General features: G+C 42.3%; 2 protein-coding genes across 5 annotated transcripts in view; one reads left to right on the top strand and one right to left on the bottom strand.

Moving 5' to 3' along the window:
- Positions 1-1,193: 1,193 nt before the first annotated feature.
- On the top strand, positions 1,194-13,258 carry LYSMD2 (LysM domain containing 2). 4 transcript variants are annotated; one of them, XM_068536129.1, is made up of 3 exons: positions 1,194-1,466; positions 11,452-11,780; positions 12,808-13,258. In XM_068536129.1, the coding sequence occupies exons 1-3, from the start codon at positions 1,194-1,196 to the stop codon at positions 12,848-12,850; spliced, it is 645 nt and encodes a 214-aa protein (XP_068392230.1). In that variant the 3' UTR covers positions 12,851-13,258. The 4 variants fall into 4 exon arrangements, with proteins under 4 accessions (XP_068392230.1, XP_068392257.1, XP_068392238.1 ...); XM_068536156.1 differs by having other exon boundaries at positions 1,429-1,453; XM_068536137.1 differs by lacking the exon at positions 1,194-1,466 and adding an exon at positions 1,700-1,810.
- A 3,082-nt stretch (positions 13,259-16,340) lies between these two features.
- SCG3 (secretogranin III) overlaps positions 16,341-18,238 on the bottom strand; it is a 37,476-nt gene continuing 35,578 nt past the window's right edge. The window contains exon 12 of the mRNA XM_068536125.1: positions 16,341-16,664. Within this exon, the coding sequence (XP_068392226.1) occupies positions 16,546-16,664 (119 nt within the window). The 3' untranslated portion in view covers positions 16,341-16,545. The remainder of the gene's footprint in view (positions 16,665-18,238) is intronic.

Genomic DNA, 18,238 nt, shown 5'->3' with positions numbered 1-18,238 from the left:
GTCCACAGGGAGCCACTGAAGCATTTTTGAGCGGGAGGGTGACTGGGGGTCCACGTGTTCCTCCCCCACTCTCGTCCTGTCTCCTAAACTCTAGTTCCTCTGCCTCTGTCCAGCACAGCAACATATCAAAACTTCAGCCAATGAATCAAACCTCCAGTCTCCTAACCTGCCTGTAGGGTACTTCCTCCTGGAGAGCTGTCCAGAGTACAACAGAATCCTGAGCGCTCGATTCTAGTAAACGCACACCCACTCTGTGTAGAATACGATCGGAAGCCAGAAAGTTGAGGAGAGGGTGTTCAGATAAAGACTACAAATAAGAGGTCATTGATGGCGTTAATGACAAAACTTTGGGGAGTCATGATTTCAGGGTATTAAAGAGGAAACATAAGAAAAAATTGGGTGCAGATAGTAAATTCTAAGCAGTGAGCCAGGAGAATGGACGGTAGCTAGGCAGACTTTCAAGGCAGCACAGGACTAAAATTGGCACTGGTGTGCAATGAAGAGTGAAAGCAAAGCAACTGGAGGGTTAGTTTGAGGTCAGCCACCCGGCCTTAGAAGCACTATCCCCCCTGGAGTGTTGAGTACACCGGACCCTCCAGGCTGTTGAGATGGGCCTGGAGAAACTGTGTGTGTTTAATGGTCTTAATGTTTTCTGTGAGGTCCTGGGGTAATCGGGTGGGAGCGGGAAGTACCCTTGGCTGAGGGAGCTTTAAGGTCTGAGAAAGCGGGCGCCTGCTGAGGAATCAATAAAGTAGGCAGAGCAAAGCTTTGGTGTTTTGCTGTGTGCAGGGCAGAGCTCTAACCAGGCTGTGTCGGCCCGGCGTGGGGTTCCCTCCGGGGCCGAGGGCGCCTAGGGATGAGGCCCCGTAGATCCACGGCGAGGGGCCTTAGCGCGCCCCGCTCCTCGCACCGCAGGGCCAGCTGGGTCCCGGCGCGCAGGGTGGAGCCGGGGCGTCGGCTGGGCAGCAGCCGGAGCTCGTTTCGCTCTCCTCCCTGCAGGTGCGCCGGGGAAGGCGGGACGCGTAGGAGCAGGTGCCCGCCATGGCAGGCCCGCAGCTTTCCGCCGCGGCCTCCAGCCCGCCGCCCCCGCGGAACGGCCTTCCGCAGCCCCTGTGAGGAGGAAGAGGAGGCGGCGGCGGACGAGGCGCCGCCCTCTTGGCGAGCTTCCCGACCCAGCGGCCTCCGCAGGACCCATGGCTGATTCCTCGCCCGCGCGGTCCCTGCGGGCAGGCGGACCCCGCGCGCCCCGGCCCTCGGCCCCCTCGCCGACGCCGCCGTCGCGCTCGCTCTCCGAGGCCGAGGAGGCCGAGCTGTCGCTGAGCCTGGCGCGGACCAAGACCCGCTCGTACGGCAGCACGGCCAGCGTGCGGGCGCCGCTGGGCGCCGGCGTCATCGAGCGCCATGTGGAGCACCGGGTCCGCCCCGGCGACACGCTGCAGGGCATCGCGCTGAAGTACGGAGTCTCGGTGAGCAGTGCTGGCGGCTGCGGGCGGGGGCGCAGCGAGTAGCGGGGCGTGGGGGAGGGAGCCAGCCGTCCCCCGGCGGCTCGGCCCCGAGCGCTCGCCCAGCGCGCGCTGCCGGGACAGCTACGGTCGCCAGAGCCTGTCTTGCAGCCAGAGGGGCGGGCCGCCAAGGCTCCCTCCCCGGGTGGGTGCATCCAGTTCTCGGTACCCTGCCCGCACTCGGACCGGATCTGCCGCGTGAGGAAGGAAGGCCAAAGAGGACCAGGGCGTTGGCACCCTGGGAGCCAAATTCGCCCGATTTTGAGTCCCGGTCGTACTGCTATATATTTCCTGAAAGCCGAACTGAGGTGCGGACTTGGGCAGAGAATTTTGTATTCTGGGTAAACAAGCGCTGTGATGAGTCAGGAAGGGTACAGTTGTTCCCGCAGGATGGTTCTGTTTCTATTGATTATGCTTCTTTATTTAGAAGTGAAATTACACCCCTGGGCTCACTGGCAACTGTGAATGTGACTCCTGTCGCTAAGCAGCGGCCAAGAATGTGGTCTAGGTGAGCTGAAGAGCTGTGTTTATTATAAATTTATAAATGTGTGTGTCTTGGGCCTATTGCATTACACCTCTAGGAAGAACATGGAAAGCTGAGGGAACATACTGTTTCATTAAAATTACTTATAATTAACTCTGAACTATGTGGTGGCCTTTTTACATTTGAGTTCTATATCAGTTTTCAATGTTCTTTCCTGAAGCAACCTAGACAGCAATGGGAAGAAAGGTGATCTTATCTTCATCTTTCTCTTTAAGTGAAACTCTTTCTGGCCCTTCACCAGTGACAGAGACTGAGTCATCTCCTTTGCACACCCACGCTGGTATGTGTTTACCTGGCAGGTCCTTCTAGCCTTTAAACATTTTGAGAGCAGGGATCTTGCTGTGCAGGCATGTACTGAAGACTTCATGCCATGGTTAGTCCTATTCCGCCCTCTTGGGAGTTTCTAAATGTGAACATAGAACTTCAATTCTTGTATTTGCATTCATGGGGCCTCGTTTGAGTCAGAGCCAGAGGAAAGCAGCGTTGGGAAGTATCAGCAGCTACTTTCTGCTGAATGCCTGCTGTGTGCCAGGCATTGCATTTGTCTTGTTCCATCTTGTTCTTATTCAATTTGATTTTCCTAGTAAGCCTTGGAGATAGGTGTAATTAATCTCCTTTTTACAGATGTGAAGGTGGATGAGAGGTAGGATATTTTCCAAGTATGCTTATTCATTGAGACCAGCTTGAATTAGCACAGTGACAAAGCATTTGCTTTGCCCTAGGTATTACTTCTGATTTCCATCCTTATTTTTATCCTAGTCTTAATCAAGAGCTCTCTTAGCATCTGAAGAAGGGAGGTCTTTTTTGTCTGGTTTCTGTGCATCTTATCTACTAGGCCAGGCTGACTGCACCTAGGAATCCATGATACCCAGAGAAATGTTGTTTCCCTGGTCCCTACCCACAGCAATCTCTCTGCATCCCACTGCCCTCCATGACTTCATTTGGGTTGCTTAGAGCTCCCGAACATCTGCTCACTGCGGTTCTCCACCTTTGATCAAATGCTTTCTTTCTTTTTTTTTTAATAAATTTATTTATTTATTTATTTATTTTTGGCTGCGTTGGGTCTTCATTGCTGAGTGTGGGCTATCTCTAGTTGTGGCGAGTGGGAGCTACGCTTCGTTGCAGTGCGCGGGCTTCTCACTGCGGTGGCTTCTCTTGTTGTGGAGCACAGGCTCTAGGCGTGCAGGCTTCAGTAGTTGTGGCTCGCAGACTCAGTAGTTGTGGCTCGAAGGCTCTAGAGTGCAGGCTCAGTAGCTCTAGAGCACAGGCTTAGTAGTTGTGGCACAGGGGCTTAGTTGCTCCGTGGCATGTGGGATCTTCCCAGACCAGGAAGATTCTTAACCAGGATTCTTAACCACTGTGCCATCAGGTAAGTCCTGATCAAATGCTTTCTAATTCCTGTTTTCACTGATGTAGATCCTGTTACTTATAAATTTATCCCTTTTCATTAAAGCGTAAATCAGGTTTTTCATTACCTTTATAAAGACTTGATTTTAAGATGTTAAGCTCAAGTGTAATGAATTGGGAACTATAATCTGTAGCCGCAGACAGTCTGTTTCAGGGTTTCTCAACTGCAGCCCTATTGATACTATGGACTGGATAATTCTTTGTCTTGGGGGGCTGTTCTGTGCATTGTAGGATGTTTAGCAGCATCTCTGGCCTCTGCCCACTAGATACCAGTAGCACTGCCCCCTTCCCCCCCATCCAGAAATGGCCAGATATTCCCTGAGAAGCACTCACTGTTGGTTGAGAATCACTGGTTCTCATTTACTTTGGACCCTGAACTCTAGTTGATGCAATTGTTAGAGACTCTTTCCACTGGTTCTATAGAACTAGTGAAAGTGAAGATAATCACCATAACAGTGAAGTGATATTCTTGCAGATATTAACTACAGACATTAATCGGATTTACTCATTGAAATTGATATTTTAGGTGGAAGTTAAAAAGGCAGAAATGTTTTTTTCATTCCCCAACTGAACAGAAATTAGTTGAGTGAGTTAAGTTTCTAATATTGACTGCCAAGATCACCCACATCGTATTTAGACTGTTTTTGGTTTTTTTTTTGGCTGCACGGCATGGGGGATCCTAGTCCCCCCTCCCAGCCCCAGGGATCCAGCCCACGCCCCCTGCAGTGGAAGCTGGGAGTCCCAACCACTGGACCACCAGGGCAGTCCCACCCACATTGTATTTAAATTAGTGTTTAAAGGAGTAGGTGATGAGATGTTGGAAATTTAGAGCCTACCTTGAACCTGCTGGATCAGAATATCCAGTAAAGGAGCCCAGGAATGTTCCTGTTTTACAAGCAGGGCCTCTTTGCTCTTTCCCAATGCACTGCCCCTTCTTGGGGTCTTTGCCTTTGCTGTTGCATCCATCTGTTGGGAACACTTTCCCTGATAGCTGCATGCAGGGCCACAGGTACGTGCAGATGTGGGACCTGTGTAGTCACATAGGCCCTATGCTTAGAAGAGCCCTGCACTTAATGCTCTGCTGTTGCTGTCTTGAAATTTTTAATAATTTGTGAACAGATGCCCCACGTTTTCACTTTTCTCTGGGACCTACAAATCACGTAGCTGATATTGGCTGTGTGACTTGCTCCCTCACTGCCTTCAAGTCTGTGTAAATGCAGACCACTCCATGTCAGACTGCAACCCTCCCTCATCCCAGTGCCCCTCCCCCCTTTCCTGTTTTGTTTTCTCGACAGTGTTTATCATTCATCTGATTTTTCTTTCCTCTTTTTTCCCAGCTTCTACCTTTCTGGTGATACATTAGTGAATAAATAAAAATCCATGCCCTCATGGAGCTTATATTTTAGTCAGTGGAGACAGTTAGTAAACAAACAAAATATGTTATATATCAGGTATTGATAAGCAAAATGAAAAAAAAATTAGGAAGGGAAAGGAGACAGGGTTGCTGGAGGTGGCTGCAATTTCAAATGGTGTGGCTGTGGAAGACCTCACAGAGAGAAACTGAAACTGCTGGGGATGAATTGAGAAACTATTAAATGTAATTCAGATCTCAGACACAGACCTTGGGCTGGAATTTCCTGGGCTTTGCTTATCTCCACTGAGACATTAAGTCTCCTCCCCCAACCCAGTATTCTAGATTTTGCTACAGCTTTTGTGGTGATCCCAGCTTCTTTCAGTTGGAGGCAAGCCTCTGGAGGGAACTGACCAGCTCCAGGCAGCTGCTGTGAACTTTTTGTTAGGAAGCCCTGTATATATAAACAGAAAGTGGGTGAAAGGCAGTGAGGGAAACTGTTATTTGCACAAACTTTTTCTTCATCTTTTTGTTCCCCCCTGGAAACTTCCCTGTCCTCTACCCTCTCCAGACCATTGCCCCCCATATCCTGAGTCATTTCCTATCCAATTTTATTCCCGGGGTCTTCTCTTTCTCCTCCAATGAGCTGCTAAGCCCACTTGCTTTTTCACACTTCTCCTATCAGATGTCACCTTGCTGAGAAAAGGTGAAATGATTATCATTTTAGGGGGAGCAAGTGCAGTGAGTTAGAAATATAAGTGTATATAAATCTTTTGTGTTTATAACTTTAGCTTCTGCTCTTGCTGGAAATTGTTGACCTTTGCTGGTCAAAGGGAAGAGAACCATAACTAAATAGTGCCACCTGTAGTAAGAAGTATGGTAAAGTAGCCCTTAGTAGTTTTAGGTTTTAATAGACTCTCATGCATTCTTTATTTAAAAACAGCTTTATTGATGTATAATTTACATATTACAAAATTCACCCATCTTAAGTGTACAATTCAAGGGCTTTTAGTAAATTTACAGAGTTGTGCAACCATCACCACAATCCAATTTTAGAACAGTTCCATCACCCCGAAAAGATCCCTTACTCCCCGTTCTCTTCTATTGTCCCAGATAACCATGAATCAGCTTTCTAATCTATAGATTTGCCTTTCCTGGACATTTCATAAATGGGATCTCATATATTCTTCTGAGATAGCATGGAGAAGAAAAAATCCTTTCCCTTATTAGCACATGGCAATGGAGGAGGCTGATCGCCGCCAACACCTAGCACTTAACAGGAGACAGTGGGGTGAGGAGGTTGAATCCAGCACTTACTAGAACATGATCTTGAGAGAATGCTTTAATGTTTAAGTCTTTTTCTCTATAATGATGATAATAATCAAATGAGAGTTGTGTGTGTATGGAAATATTCCATAAGCAACACAGTGCTGTGTAAATGTTAGTTATCATGGGTCCTGAAATGTTTTCAGAACAGTTTGTCTTTTTTTAAGGAATGGAGAGGAAGAAAAAGAAGCTTTGAATATTGCATTCCCAGTTAGGCAGGTGGCCTAATGAAGCTGATCGAAAGTAGCCTTTGGGGAGAGTTCTTGATCATGCCCAGCAGCAGCTATTGAGATAACTTGGGGGCGGGGGACGTTTTGTGAGTTCCCTCCAGAGTGAATTCACCTTTACAAATGTATTTACAGGGAAGTCATTTTAAACAAGTTGTTGATGGTATTTGTTCTACCTGATTTCGCCACGGTGGACTTTGTGGACATCTTGTCAGCTCTTACTTGATTATTCCATAAATTGTTTCTTAGTAAGCAGATGGTAAATTTCACTGAATCATGCTACTCAATCCTGATTAGGAGAGAGTTTTAAAATGAAAGCATTTGGTTGCTGTATCTCCCCCACTAGTCATTTGCTCTCAAGAAACAGAGGGTAGTTCTGCATTACTTTGAAAAGGTCACACTTTCTATTCTCAGCGTTCATTGGGTAGTAGGAGATATTGAACAGAGGGCAGGTGGTAAAGCTGTAGTTTTTCAGCTCTTCCTTGTATTGGATCATGACTTTTCTTAGTTTTATGTGAGGTGAAATTCCCAGAACATTAGACCCATCCAAGTTCAGATAAAACTATAAAACATTCCAAAGCAAATTAAAATATCATTTCACTGTTTGGGATTATTTATATTTCTTATCTGTGCTATTGCAGTTTCTTCCATAACTGGGCTTCCTGTTTCCACTAATGCCTCCTTCTTACCAATCCATTTTCCATAAGGCTGCTGGAGTGATATTCAAATCATGTCACTCCCTTCCTTTACCCTCCAATGGCTTCCCATCACATTTAAAGTAAAATCCAAATTTTATTTATTATATGAGTGGCCTGCAGCTTGCTCATTACTCCCTATTTCAGCCACACCATATTTTCCTGCTCTGGGGCCTTGTAACTACTCTTTCTGGAAGGACTCCTTTTTTTCTTTTTCCCTGGCTTTTTGCGTGGCTGGTTTCATTCCTTAACTTCACTACTGGTAATAGAGTTTGGAGCCTATGGTTGTAAAGGAGAACAAGTTAAGATCAAATTAAATACCTTATGAAAAAAAACGCTCACACCTCAGGGCAGTGACAAGATATTATGTTATTCATCTGGGCTTGTTTATATGAAATTTTCTTTATATATTTTTACTTTGTGGGAGAAATATTTTTTATGGAGAAAAAATTCCTACCTCCTTCCTTCTCATTTGCTGAATACATGTTAGGATCTGCCCTTACTTGTTGCTTTCTCACTTTTAACCAAGTTTAATGATAGTTGCTAACATTTTTGAGTGCTTCCTGTGTGCCATGCATTGTTCTAAGTGTTTTACATGAATTAACTCATTTAATTCTCATGATAATCATATTGCGTGGAAAGTACTATTTTCCTTACTTTACAGAAAAGAAAATAGACATAGGGGATGATTAGAAAGTGGTAAAGCCAGGATTTGAACCTAGAAAGTATGGCCCCAGAGCCCTTGTTTCTAGCTACTACCTTATATTAACCTCTTTTATCTGTTTTCACCTTCAGTTTCAAATCTGCCCATCCTTAGATTGGTTCCCACCTTGATGCTAACAGTGTCTGGATATCCCTGATGTCCTTGATGCTGGCAACCACGTGTCATCTTAGAGTCTAGACCGTAAGGGTCAACATACACCTTAAATGCTTGCTGGCAATGCTGAGATGGAGAAGAAGCAGTCCCTGACATTGGGAAGCGCATAGACTTGTTAAAAGAGGCAGTTCTATTGGTGAATCAATGGTAGAATGGCATGCACGAGAGCTAGGAGAGCCCTGCCCTTCACTCCCTATGGACTCCCTGACTACACCCAGCCTTTTACTCAGTCCATTTGTCTTGTGCTTCCTGTCTTCGGCCCCCTGCCTGGCTATGATGGCCTGTCTTTCTCTGAGTGATGGATGTATCAGGGTCCCCACAGAATACGTTTAGCACACTCAGAGGATGTGGCCAGAGAGGGTTTAATGCAGGGGCATTTACAGAAGTGTGAATAGGATTAAGAGAACCAGGAAGGGATGGTGCAGCACCCGAGACTAGCAACAGCAGGGAGACATTACCCCTAGGCCTGAGGGCCAGGGGAAGGAGTGGGGTACCCGACACCGAGGAGAACGGGAGGAGTGGACAAGGGGCTGCCTGGTAGGAACTCTGCTGTGGAGGGTTGCAGGCACCAGAGTCATGGTGTAGTTGTTCTGCTGGTGCCTTCCTTGGGAACACTGACTGGAATTCCAAGAGCGAGGGGGTTTGGGGAGTGCAGTTCTGAAGAGGTCAGCCTCCTGCGGTTAGAACAAGTTCAAGAAGACTGGGGAATGGATTGGGAGGTGAGGGTGGGTTTAAAGGGAGAATAACCAACACAACAGATAACTTATCACCCCTTTCTGGTTACTTCTCTGGGTTCATCTTTTATGCCTGTTTCTCTGACCTGTATTAATTAATTAATTAATTAATTAATTAATCCATCCATCCTAAGCACTTAGTGTGCATAAGATCTTTGTTAAACCTGGGAGGCTATAGAAATAACAGGTCTTGACCTGAGGGAATTCACAGTTAATGGTTGATGTTCCCAGCCCAGCTTCCGCAATCAGATCCCGGTGTTCCTGGCTGTTTCTGTCTTCCATCATTATTCCCAGGAAACAGTGTCTATTAGCAGTTGTAGGCCCCTGCCAATAAGTATTTCAAGGGCACTGTTTCAGTGAGGGTTCTTTCATTTACAAGTGACAGAAAACTCAAGTTGGCCTAAGCAATAAAAATGAAACAGAGTGGCATTTACTGGCTCATTACTGGAACTGAAGGGTGTGAGGGTATTCTGGCTTCAGGTTTTGATTCAGAGGTCTGATCGCTCTCCTTCAAGGTGGCGTTGTTGTTAGGTTCCTTGTGGTGGAAAGATGGCTGCCAGCAGCTCCAGGCCCATCTCTTTCTCACAGAAAAAAATAGAGGTTCTTCACCTCCCAGACTCAGCAGAAGTCTCCTTGCATCTCTGAATTGTTCTGAGACGGGACTGTGACCTTTCAGGAGCCTGGGCACTGTGATGCTTCAAAGGGCAGGAATGAGTCATGTGCTCACCCTGGAGCCAGGGGAGGGCTCCGTGCCCCTGGAAGCCCTTATACTAAGAGAGATGGTGAAAACAAGAGGTACTAAAGGCAGACTAGGATATACCTGAACCTGCTATGGATAAGTTTTCAAGTTCTTTAATTCGCTCAAATCTAAGCCTAAACTAGACCAGAGATACTTAGGATTTTTAGATGTTAATTCTGTCTCTAAAAATGTACCTGCCTATTCATGTTCTTTCTCACCCTTGCCTTCTCTCCTTTAACTAGAAACTAGAACATAAAAGACCACCCTACACAAAAGATACTTTAATGTAGTATCTTTAAAAGAAAAAAGAAAGCATTGAATGTACTATTTGTGTGGATTCAGCTTATAGCTAGAAAGCAGGAGGAATAGGGCCCATTTTATTCAACCATTATTTTTTCAGGCTCTTTGAAGTGGAAATCTAATTTTTTCACTCAGTCGATTTGGCATTAAAGGATCCCAGAATTGGGTTCCATTAGTCATGCACTTTAATCTTGGTGTTGTATGGACTTTAGAGTCAGACGGAAATTCTGGCTTATACAGTTGCGGAGCCATATGCACTTGGTCAAATCAGCCATCTCTTGTGTGCCTTAATTTCTTCATGGGAAAATGGACAGTAAGTACCATTTACTGCTAAATTGTCTCTCCCTTTCACATCTATATCTTTACACCTACATGTATATCCTCTATGCATATACATGTATAAACTCTCATTTAATCCTTCCAACAACCCTGTGAAGGGTAGATGATACCTGTTTTACACATGAGGAAATAGGCTCAATGAGAGGAGTAACACGCTTACGTTCAGACAGTTCGTGTTGGTGGAGCTGGGATTTGAAACTAGCTCTGTCACATTCCCAAGCCTGTGTGCTTAGCTGTTGTACCAAGCTGTCTTGGTGACAATACCTCACAAGAAAATTAGATGGTACAGTGCATGTAAAGAACCTAGCATGGTGCGAGTTACCAGGCTAGTTGGGTGGAGAAGTCTGCAGATGCATGATAGTCCGGTGTGATGAACATGAGGGTAGGTATTCCTCCGACAACTCTGCAGGAGTCCTGTCTGCACTTACCCACATTTGTGGATTTAGGCATGCCACTTAACTCCCTTGAGTCTCCCTTTCTTCATCTGTAAAAAGGAGGTGATAATATCTAGCTTGCAGTACTGTTAGCAAAGTTAAATGAGGTAATATATGTAAATTCCATTCCCCCTTTCACCCCTACCTGCTATCCCCATTTCTTTGGTTTGGAGGAATTCACAGGGTATGAAAGAGTTTGAAGTTTTGAAACCTGTATTAAATTCTAGCTTCTTCATCTGCTGGTTGTATGATAATTCCATGGTACATAATCTCCTTGAGTTTTGTTTCTTTTATTTGAAAAGTGGATCTTCAAATACCTAATCCGTAAGGTAGAAAAAATAAGATACTCTATGTAAAGTGCTCCCTACCTCTTTTCCTTACCTGTCCTACTTCTACCCATTCTTCAAGGCCCATCTAAAGTCAAAAGAATCAAAATCGGAACCCCACCTTCTCCATGAGGCCTTTCTTAATGACTGCAGCCCCAGCCTACACCATTCTTCCTAATTCTCGTTGTACTTTTTTCTTTACCACCCCCTGTATCCATTAAATTTACCAAACACAATTCTAGAGATGGGAAGCACTCCATAAGGAAAATCACAGCACTAAGAATTTTGTTTTTTTAAATCAGATAATAGAAATGTTAAAATAAGATTGAAGTGTATTAAATAAGGGCTAAATATTCTACATTTTTTAACTTCAGGGATTTAAGGCTGCTTGGTAAAAGCTGCCTTGTAGGGGAAATAATATAGCAGGGGAAAAACTAGTCTTTCTTCTTATAAAATTGTGAAAGAATTTTCTGGCACCTCTTGAAATAACCGGGGGTATCTGGGGAGGTGACTAACCCCGAATTAAGAATTTCAGATCCAGATAGCATTGCACACATTTTGCTTATGAATATTTTATTTTGTGTTGTGTAATAAACCCTACTTTTGGATTTATTTATATGTAACTCTGTTGCTTTTTTAAAATATTTTAGATGGAGCAGATTAAAAGGGCAAATAAACTGTTTACCAATGATTGTATATTTCTGAAGAAAACTTTGAACATCCCAGTTATATCAGAGAAGCCTTTGCTGTTTAATGGACTTAACTCGATAGATTCTCCAGAAAATGAAACTGTTGATAGTTTTTCTCATGAAGAAGACCTGGTAGCGGCTGGGGAAGACCTTTCCCCTCCCAGTCCTCAAGAATCTGATGCTCAGCCCATGCAGCCCGAGGAAGTGTCAGCCAGAGATTTCCTGCAGAGGCTGGACTTGCAGATTAAGTTATCAACACAGGCAGCCAAGAAACTAAAGGAAGAGAGCAGGTAAAAATATGCTGGAAAAATGTCAGAGGCTGAACAAATTACTCTTAAGATGTCCTTGCTTGGTCAAATTCTCTTTTCTTTTTTTGCTTTAAAAGCTAGATTTTAATTCTAGACAGGCATTTTTAATGTATAAAGTCTAAACAGAGCCACTGCATTCTGCATAAAGCTTTATCTGCGGCAGTGCTTTTGTTTTTGTTACTTCTTATAAAAAGTTTATTTCTTTGCTTTAATAGCATAACTATCCAGCTAGCAGTTCTGGAGAGCATCCAAGTAGACATCTAGTTGACACCATCAGAGGAAGCAGTGCCCTAGAGAATACTTGTAAAATACTGTTCTTTATAAAACTTGCCAAAGACATTTATTACTTGTTACCAGGTGTTTCCTATATAAGATCTCTTGTGAGCTTTTTTTCTTTGTTCTTTAATTTGGTACTAGGGCAAAACTTTCTCTCTCCTATAGAATTGGCTTCCTTCTTCCTTTATCATTCCAAGAATGGCACAACCTATTGTGTTTTCTTTTTTGCCCTGGCTACGAGGAAGCTTGCAGCCAAAACTGGTCCTCAGTTCAACTACTACAATATTGCTGATGGTTAATATATTTGTATCCTCCTTTCCTTAGTCGTGATTTTTAATTTCTATTTTATTCATGTTATATGTATGCCATTTGTTGTAGGTACCTCAAATCCTTTTGAGAAAGAGGTAGAATATTAAAACTATAAACAAATATAAATGCGAATATAATTAATTTATAATTTAATATAAATTTATATAATATAAACACATACAAATATATAACAAGTACCATTCTTTATTCCAATAACTGAGACAGCAGTAAAATGGGGACAATGAAGTATTCCTTAGTGAGTGTTTGCATTTCGTACAACTTTCAAGGCATGCATGATATTATAAGTTGATATAACTCCTGCCCTTCTTTGGCAAGTGGATATTAAGTTGTATAATGAATATGTGTGTTAGTTTTCTGAGTACAGTTTTTAAACACTGATTTATGCTGTGTTTCTTTTTTGCAGAGATGAAGAAAGTCCCTTTGCAGCTTCCCTCTATCACAGTTAGATGATCAGGGGGCATAATCTAACCTGGGTTAAGAGATGGTTAGATCATAAAGAAACCAACAACTGATGATGATTCCAAAGCATCCCTTTTGGATTCTCATAGCATACATCTTTAAATCACGATTAAGTAGTTCCACCTACGGCAATTGCACTGACGTTACTAGCTCCCTCTGGCTTTCTATGATTTTCAGTCTTTATTATGGCATGATAGCAAAATTGTATCTTAAAGCTCATCACTTTTGCAAGCGGTGGTAGTTTTTAGACTAGCTTTTGTAAATACTAGTTGACATAAAGCCACAAAGACTGTTTACATATTCAAGGTAAAAATGTTTATTTCCTGAGAAATCCTAATTATGTGAAAAACATGGTTGCTGTTTAAGTGATGCTGATTTTGCTATGTGTTTATAACTTAAGTGCTATATATATATATATTTCGATATGTATTACATATTCTGTATTACTATAAAGAAACAAATTTTGTCTGCTATTTTGTAAAAATAAACTCCAAAAGTCTGAATGAGAAAATAAACTATGTTTTCATATTTTAGTCTTCAATTTTTTTCAACAAATGGGAATATTAAATTGATTTTTAAATTATAGTTTTATAGGTGACAGCTTCTCCTCTACTTTAATGGTCCTTATTATTATTACTGCAGTTTTGAAAAAGGTTTCAATAATCTAAAAGCAAATACATTGCAATTACTAGTAACCTTTGCATTTAAATAATATCTGACTTGGTGTGTTTCAGATACAGTGAAAACATGGAATATATCAAAAGAAGAAGTAAACAACACCATGACTGGATACACTGGTGAATTTTAGCTTAGATTTCATTGATAAGTCACTTTATAGAATGTTTTACAGCATTTTACAGTCAAATGCTCATTTGAATTGAAGGGTTAGGTTTTTATTCACATAATTTGTCTTAGTTTTTTATATGTACAGGTTACAGCAGTAAAGTTTAAGCAATGTATTATTTGCAATTAAATTTTTTTGGATCTCCATTTCTATTCAAGTATCAGGTTAAATAAATCTTTAAGCTTCCACAAAAATTCCTTGTATTTATCCCTCACCAACATCGCAAAAGGAGTCTGCTTTTTGTGAGGCAAGAAGGACCTTGTTACCCTTCTCTTCTCCCTCTTTTCTTTTTCCTCATTTTCTTCTCCCTGCCTTGCTCCTCCAGGTCTTCCATTAAGCAGGAAACAAGTGCCCTTAGGTGTTGGTGCAGCAGAACTTGTAGAACCAGAACTGCGTACATCCACCCCTTGAGACTAACAGGGACATGAATGGGAAAACAGTAGCTGTTTGCCCATGTCTTGAATTTCTTGTTTGTTCATAACGTCCACAGTCCCTTGTATTTTGGGTTTTTTTCCTCATTATTTTTTCTCATGATAACCTGTTTTTATTTCTCATGGTTTTTTTTCCTCACGTTATTATCATCTTTGCTATAGGGTGGTCTCCTTGTCATGCTTTGCTATTTTCTTGTATCCACCACTACCTGAACTATGGGGAGGTAGTTGGAAAAGCAGAAAGCTAAAAGAAAAAAATAAAGGAAGGGAAACAGTTATGTATGTAAGAAAAGGTCAAGGCCTCTAAAAAAAAGTCCAGGGATTTTTTTTGAATGTTAATAGTTTTTATGCTATTTAACATAAAATAATCTGAAATTTGAGAGTAATCCAAAAGACACAAATCCAAAAACACTATCCAAAAGACATAAGTTCAAATTTGAAATGAAGACCACAATCTCAAAAACATTTTTCTGAGTATTTTATTTTTGCCTAAGGTCTCTCTTAGCAATTCCTAGCCAGAACATCTCTGCCCTCATCTTCAAGTTACTAAAAACTGAATTCACTGAGACCACAGTTGAAACGTCCTGGACTAGAGTTCTTTAGTCGCTGCCTTGCACACGGAAGTGCTGTGGAGGAGGGAACTAAGACAAGAACATGGGTTCTAATCCTGGCTTTACCACTTCTTGGCCATCAGAGTTTGAGCATGTCCAGTGCTCTTTTTGTGAACCTCATGTATGAAACAGGACTGAAGATCTCCCTTCTGTCCTTATCAATAGGAGCTAATGAATGTCAATGTGCTCTGAAAGCTACAATGAACTCCCTTAGTAAATGTCTTATTTTAAAAAGTACTGCATAGATATTTAGATAAACTATAGAAAAGTGAATGGATAAAATGCTTGAGTCACAATCAGTTAATTCTCTCTAAGGTAGAAGCAGCGTGTTTGGACTACAGGCCATGGTGAAGTCGAGTCAGCCATGTTATCAAAGATGACTCATTCAAACAGTCTGACTCATTGTGCTTTGGCAAGTATAGTTCCGGCAAAGACGTTTTTAGTTCCCTCTCACTATTCACCAGTGGGTATTGGCTTCTCTAGAACATACTGAGTTTTGTTTCTGTGTGTGTCAGGCTGTGGTTTTTGTTTTTGCAATTCTAGAGAGGGTGGGGAAGAGCAGCAGTGGTCTCCTCCCTGTGAAAACAGCCTCTTGTAGCTTCCCGGTATGTTTCCCGGTCCTCTCCAAAAACTGAATATGAGGTAGGGACGTTCAAGACAGGTGTCAGAAGCCATCTGAAGTAGTGACAGCTGATATACAAAGCATTAAGTTACTTTTATGATTTTCAACTGAAATGTATAGAAAAATATTTATGTAATTAATTTATACTGAATAATAACATTTTCAAAGCATTCTTTGGTTTGTTAATTCGAAGCATTAACACTTCCGGAGGACCTTGGGTCACTGTGTGTTGTTTCCAGGACTGTGTTGGTGGTGGTGGCCGAGGAAGAGGGGTTGCAGGGATCTGACATTCATTAACCCTGTCCTCTAGGGAAACTCATCTACCAGCTGTGGTTCACAGGGGAGGGAATGATTTTTATCTCTATATCTACCCTACTTCCTGGCCCTCTTGCTCTCTGTTGAGAAATCTTGGCTTGGATCAAATTCCGTTTAGATAACTCAGACCTGGCATCAATTTTTATCTTGCTTTATGTAGCATTTATGACCTCATTTATCTTGGAGAGTACATAGGTAGGTATCCCTCTTAAGAGAAAAACTCAATGTCTGAAAACTCACTAATAGAAAATGTTGAGAGTGGGGGGGAATTGTTAATAAATCCAGCAAATCCTATGCCCATTTTTCAGGTTCCTTTCTGTGCCATTGGGCCTGATAAAGAGCCAGCAGGAGCAGGCGAAAAGCAGATAGCTATACTTTAAGCTATAGAGGCTATGAGGAAATGTGAATTTATTTCAACTCCCCAAAGTGAAGAGGTATGGAAATGACATAACAGAGATATCCTATGAGGTGCTTTGGTACGCAGCATGCCTTGAAAACAGAACCCCCTAATTCTTCAGGGGGTGCTTGTACGTGTGACACAGTGGGATGAGGGTTCAGTTTTAAGTTCAGTCCATTACAGGCTTTTCCAAAGCAACATATATCTGCTTATAAAATGTAAGTCTATAAGGAAATAAGGATTCTATATACAAAATCTCAGCTTACGTACAACTTTACTTTTTGGATAGTTTTTATGGCAAGAAAGCTATGTTTTAACCACTTCTAACAGATTAACTACTGTAAATTCAGCACTTTCTAATAATCCTTGGGTCAAAATAACTTTAATCACAGAATTAGAAGTGTTTTAAGCTACACTATGTTTTCTGAAACAGTTAAAAGACTCTTGGGTCATTTGCCATTTTTACAGGGTGCTGTAAATACGCTTAATGGCATCGGCTTCTTCTTTATCAAGGATGCCTTTCTCCACATAAGCATCAGCTTGTTGGTTGATGAAGTCCCTCATCTTTGAAAGGTCATAATCTGGAAAATATCATTAAAGTATCATGAGCAAAGATAAGGAAAGCACAGCCCATTACAGTGATTACCATTAACGAAGAAGCATTTTGTAGAACGTCATTACCATGCCCTGTCTTTCACGTTGGAAGGCATTTTAGTTCTTGGCATTTGTGCTGTAGTTTGCAGCTTCAAATCATGTTTACACGCATTATGTTATCCCATCTGCTGTTCATCACAACTTTTCGAGGTGTTCAGGTGGGGAGAACAGCCCTCATTTGACCAGAGAGGGAACAGGCTCATAAACCAGGCCTTGGAAAACTTTAATATTTATACCAATCACCTGGGGCTTTTGGAAAGTTGCAAATTTGTATTCAGTAGGCCTGAGGTGGTGCCCCGGATTCTGCATTTTAAACAAGGTCCCAGGAGATGTTGATGCTGCTGGTTCAGGAAACACACTTGGGGTAACAAGACCCTAAAGCTTAAGTGCCTTATTCAAGGTCACACAGCTAGTAAAAGTTATGATCAGAACCAGGTGTTCTGACTTGAACTTGTTACACTGGTTAAGCCCATGTTGCTGTGACAACCCACTTTTTTTTTACATATTAAGAATTACCTTGATTTTCATGTTGTTTGAATTACATGCATGGAGTGAAAAACGAAACCATAACCTCTTTGTGGTTCCTCTGTCCTACTTAAACAAAAAATTTAGGTAAACCATTGAACCGTCCACAAAAAACAAAGAGATCCTCAACCAAGTAAGGAGGCTGCTGGTGGCATCTTTCTGAAGGCTTGAAAAAAAACCCACATCTTCCCTTGATTCTTTAAGTGTTATATGCTTATTGTTTTAAAATATGGGAAATACAGAAACATGAAAATAAAATTTAAATCACCTGAATTCTATGAATCATTGATAACCAGAGTGGATATTTTGTTCTGTTTCCTTTTAGCTTTTGGATGTATCTTTCTCAACACAGTTATGATCACAGGGTACATTCAACCTTATACCTAATTCCTGTCACTCAGTTTACACAGTGAGCATTGATATTCCTCAGAAACACCATTTTTAATGGCTACATACAATACATCCTATGGAGGAGAAAGGAGAGAGGGGGATACAAAAGCTCAGAGCATTCCATGGCCACCTTTAGCTACCCTGAATAGAAGCTGAACCTGGGTCACTTGGGCATCTTTAAGCCCCTGCATGAAAGGAAAACCAGACTTGAAGGACCTCTGTACAAGGACCAGGTGTTTATCATACCACGCTGAGCTGAGGCTCAGAGAGAGGTTGTTTCCTCTCCACCCAGGAGGGCATTTGCTCCTTTCAGTTTGGGCTCGGCCATGAGAATGGAAGAGAGAACTCCCAGCACTGGACACTTTACAACCATCATCTTATTTGCTCCTCACAAAACCCCATGAGGAAAGCATTAGCGTCCCCGTTTCAGAGATGAAGAAACAGGACAGAGGAGGTAAGTCAGTTGCTCTGGTCATAATAGAGTCAGGTTCTGAATTCAGGTCTGTCTGTAGTCACTGCTTTGACCACTCTACGGCCTTGAAGTAGTGAATATGAAGCATCTAACACGTGCAGAACATTCAATAAG

Source organism: Eschrichtius robustus, chromosome 1, assembly GCF_028021215.1.
Source record: "Eschrichtius robustus isolate mEscRob2 chromosome 1, mEscRob2.pri, whole genome shotgun sequence".
Classification (NCBI taxonomy): domain Eukaryota; kingdom Metazoa; phylum Chordata; class Mammalia; order Artiodactyla; family Eschrichtiidae; genus Eschrichtius; species Eschrichtius robustus.
The sequence above is the reverse complement of the archived record's forward strand: the minus strand, read 5'-3'. Positions and strand labels throughout refer to the sequence as shown.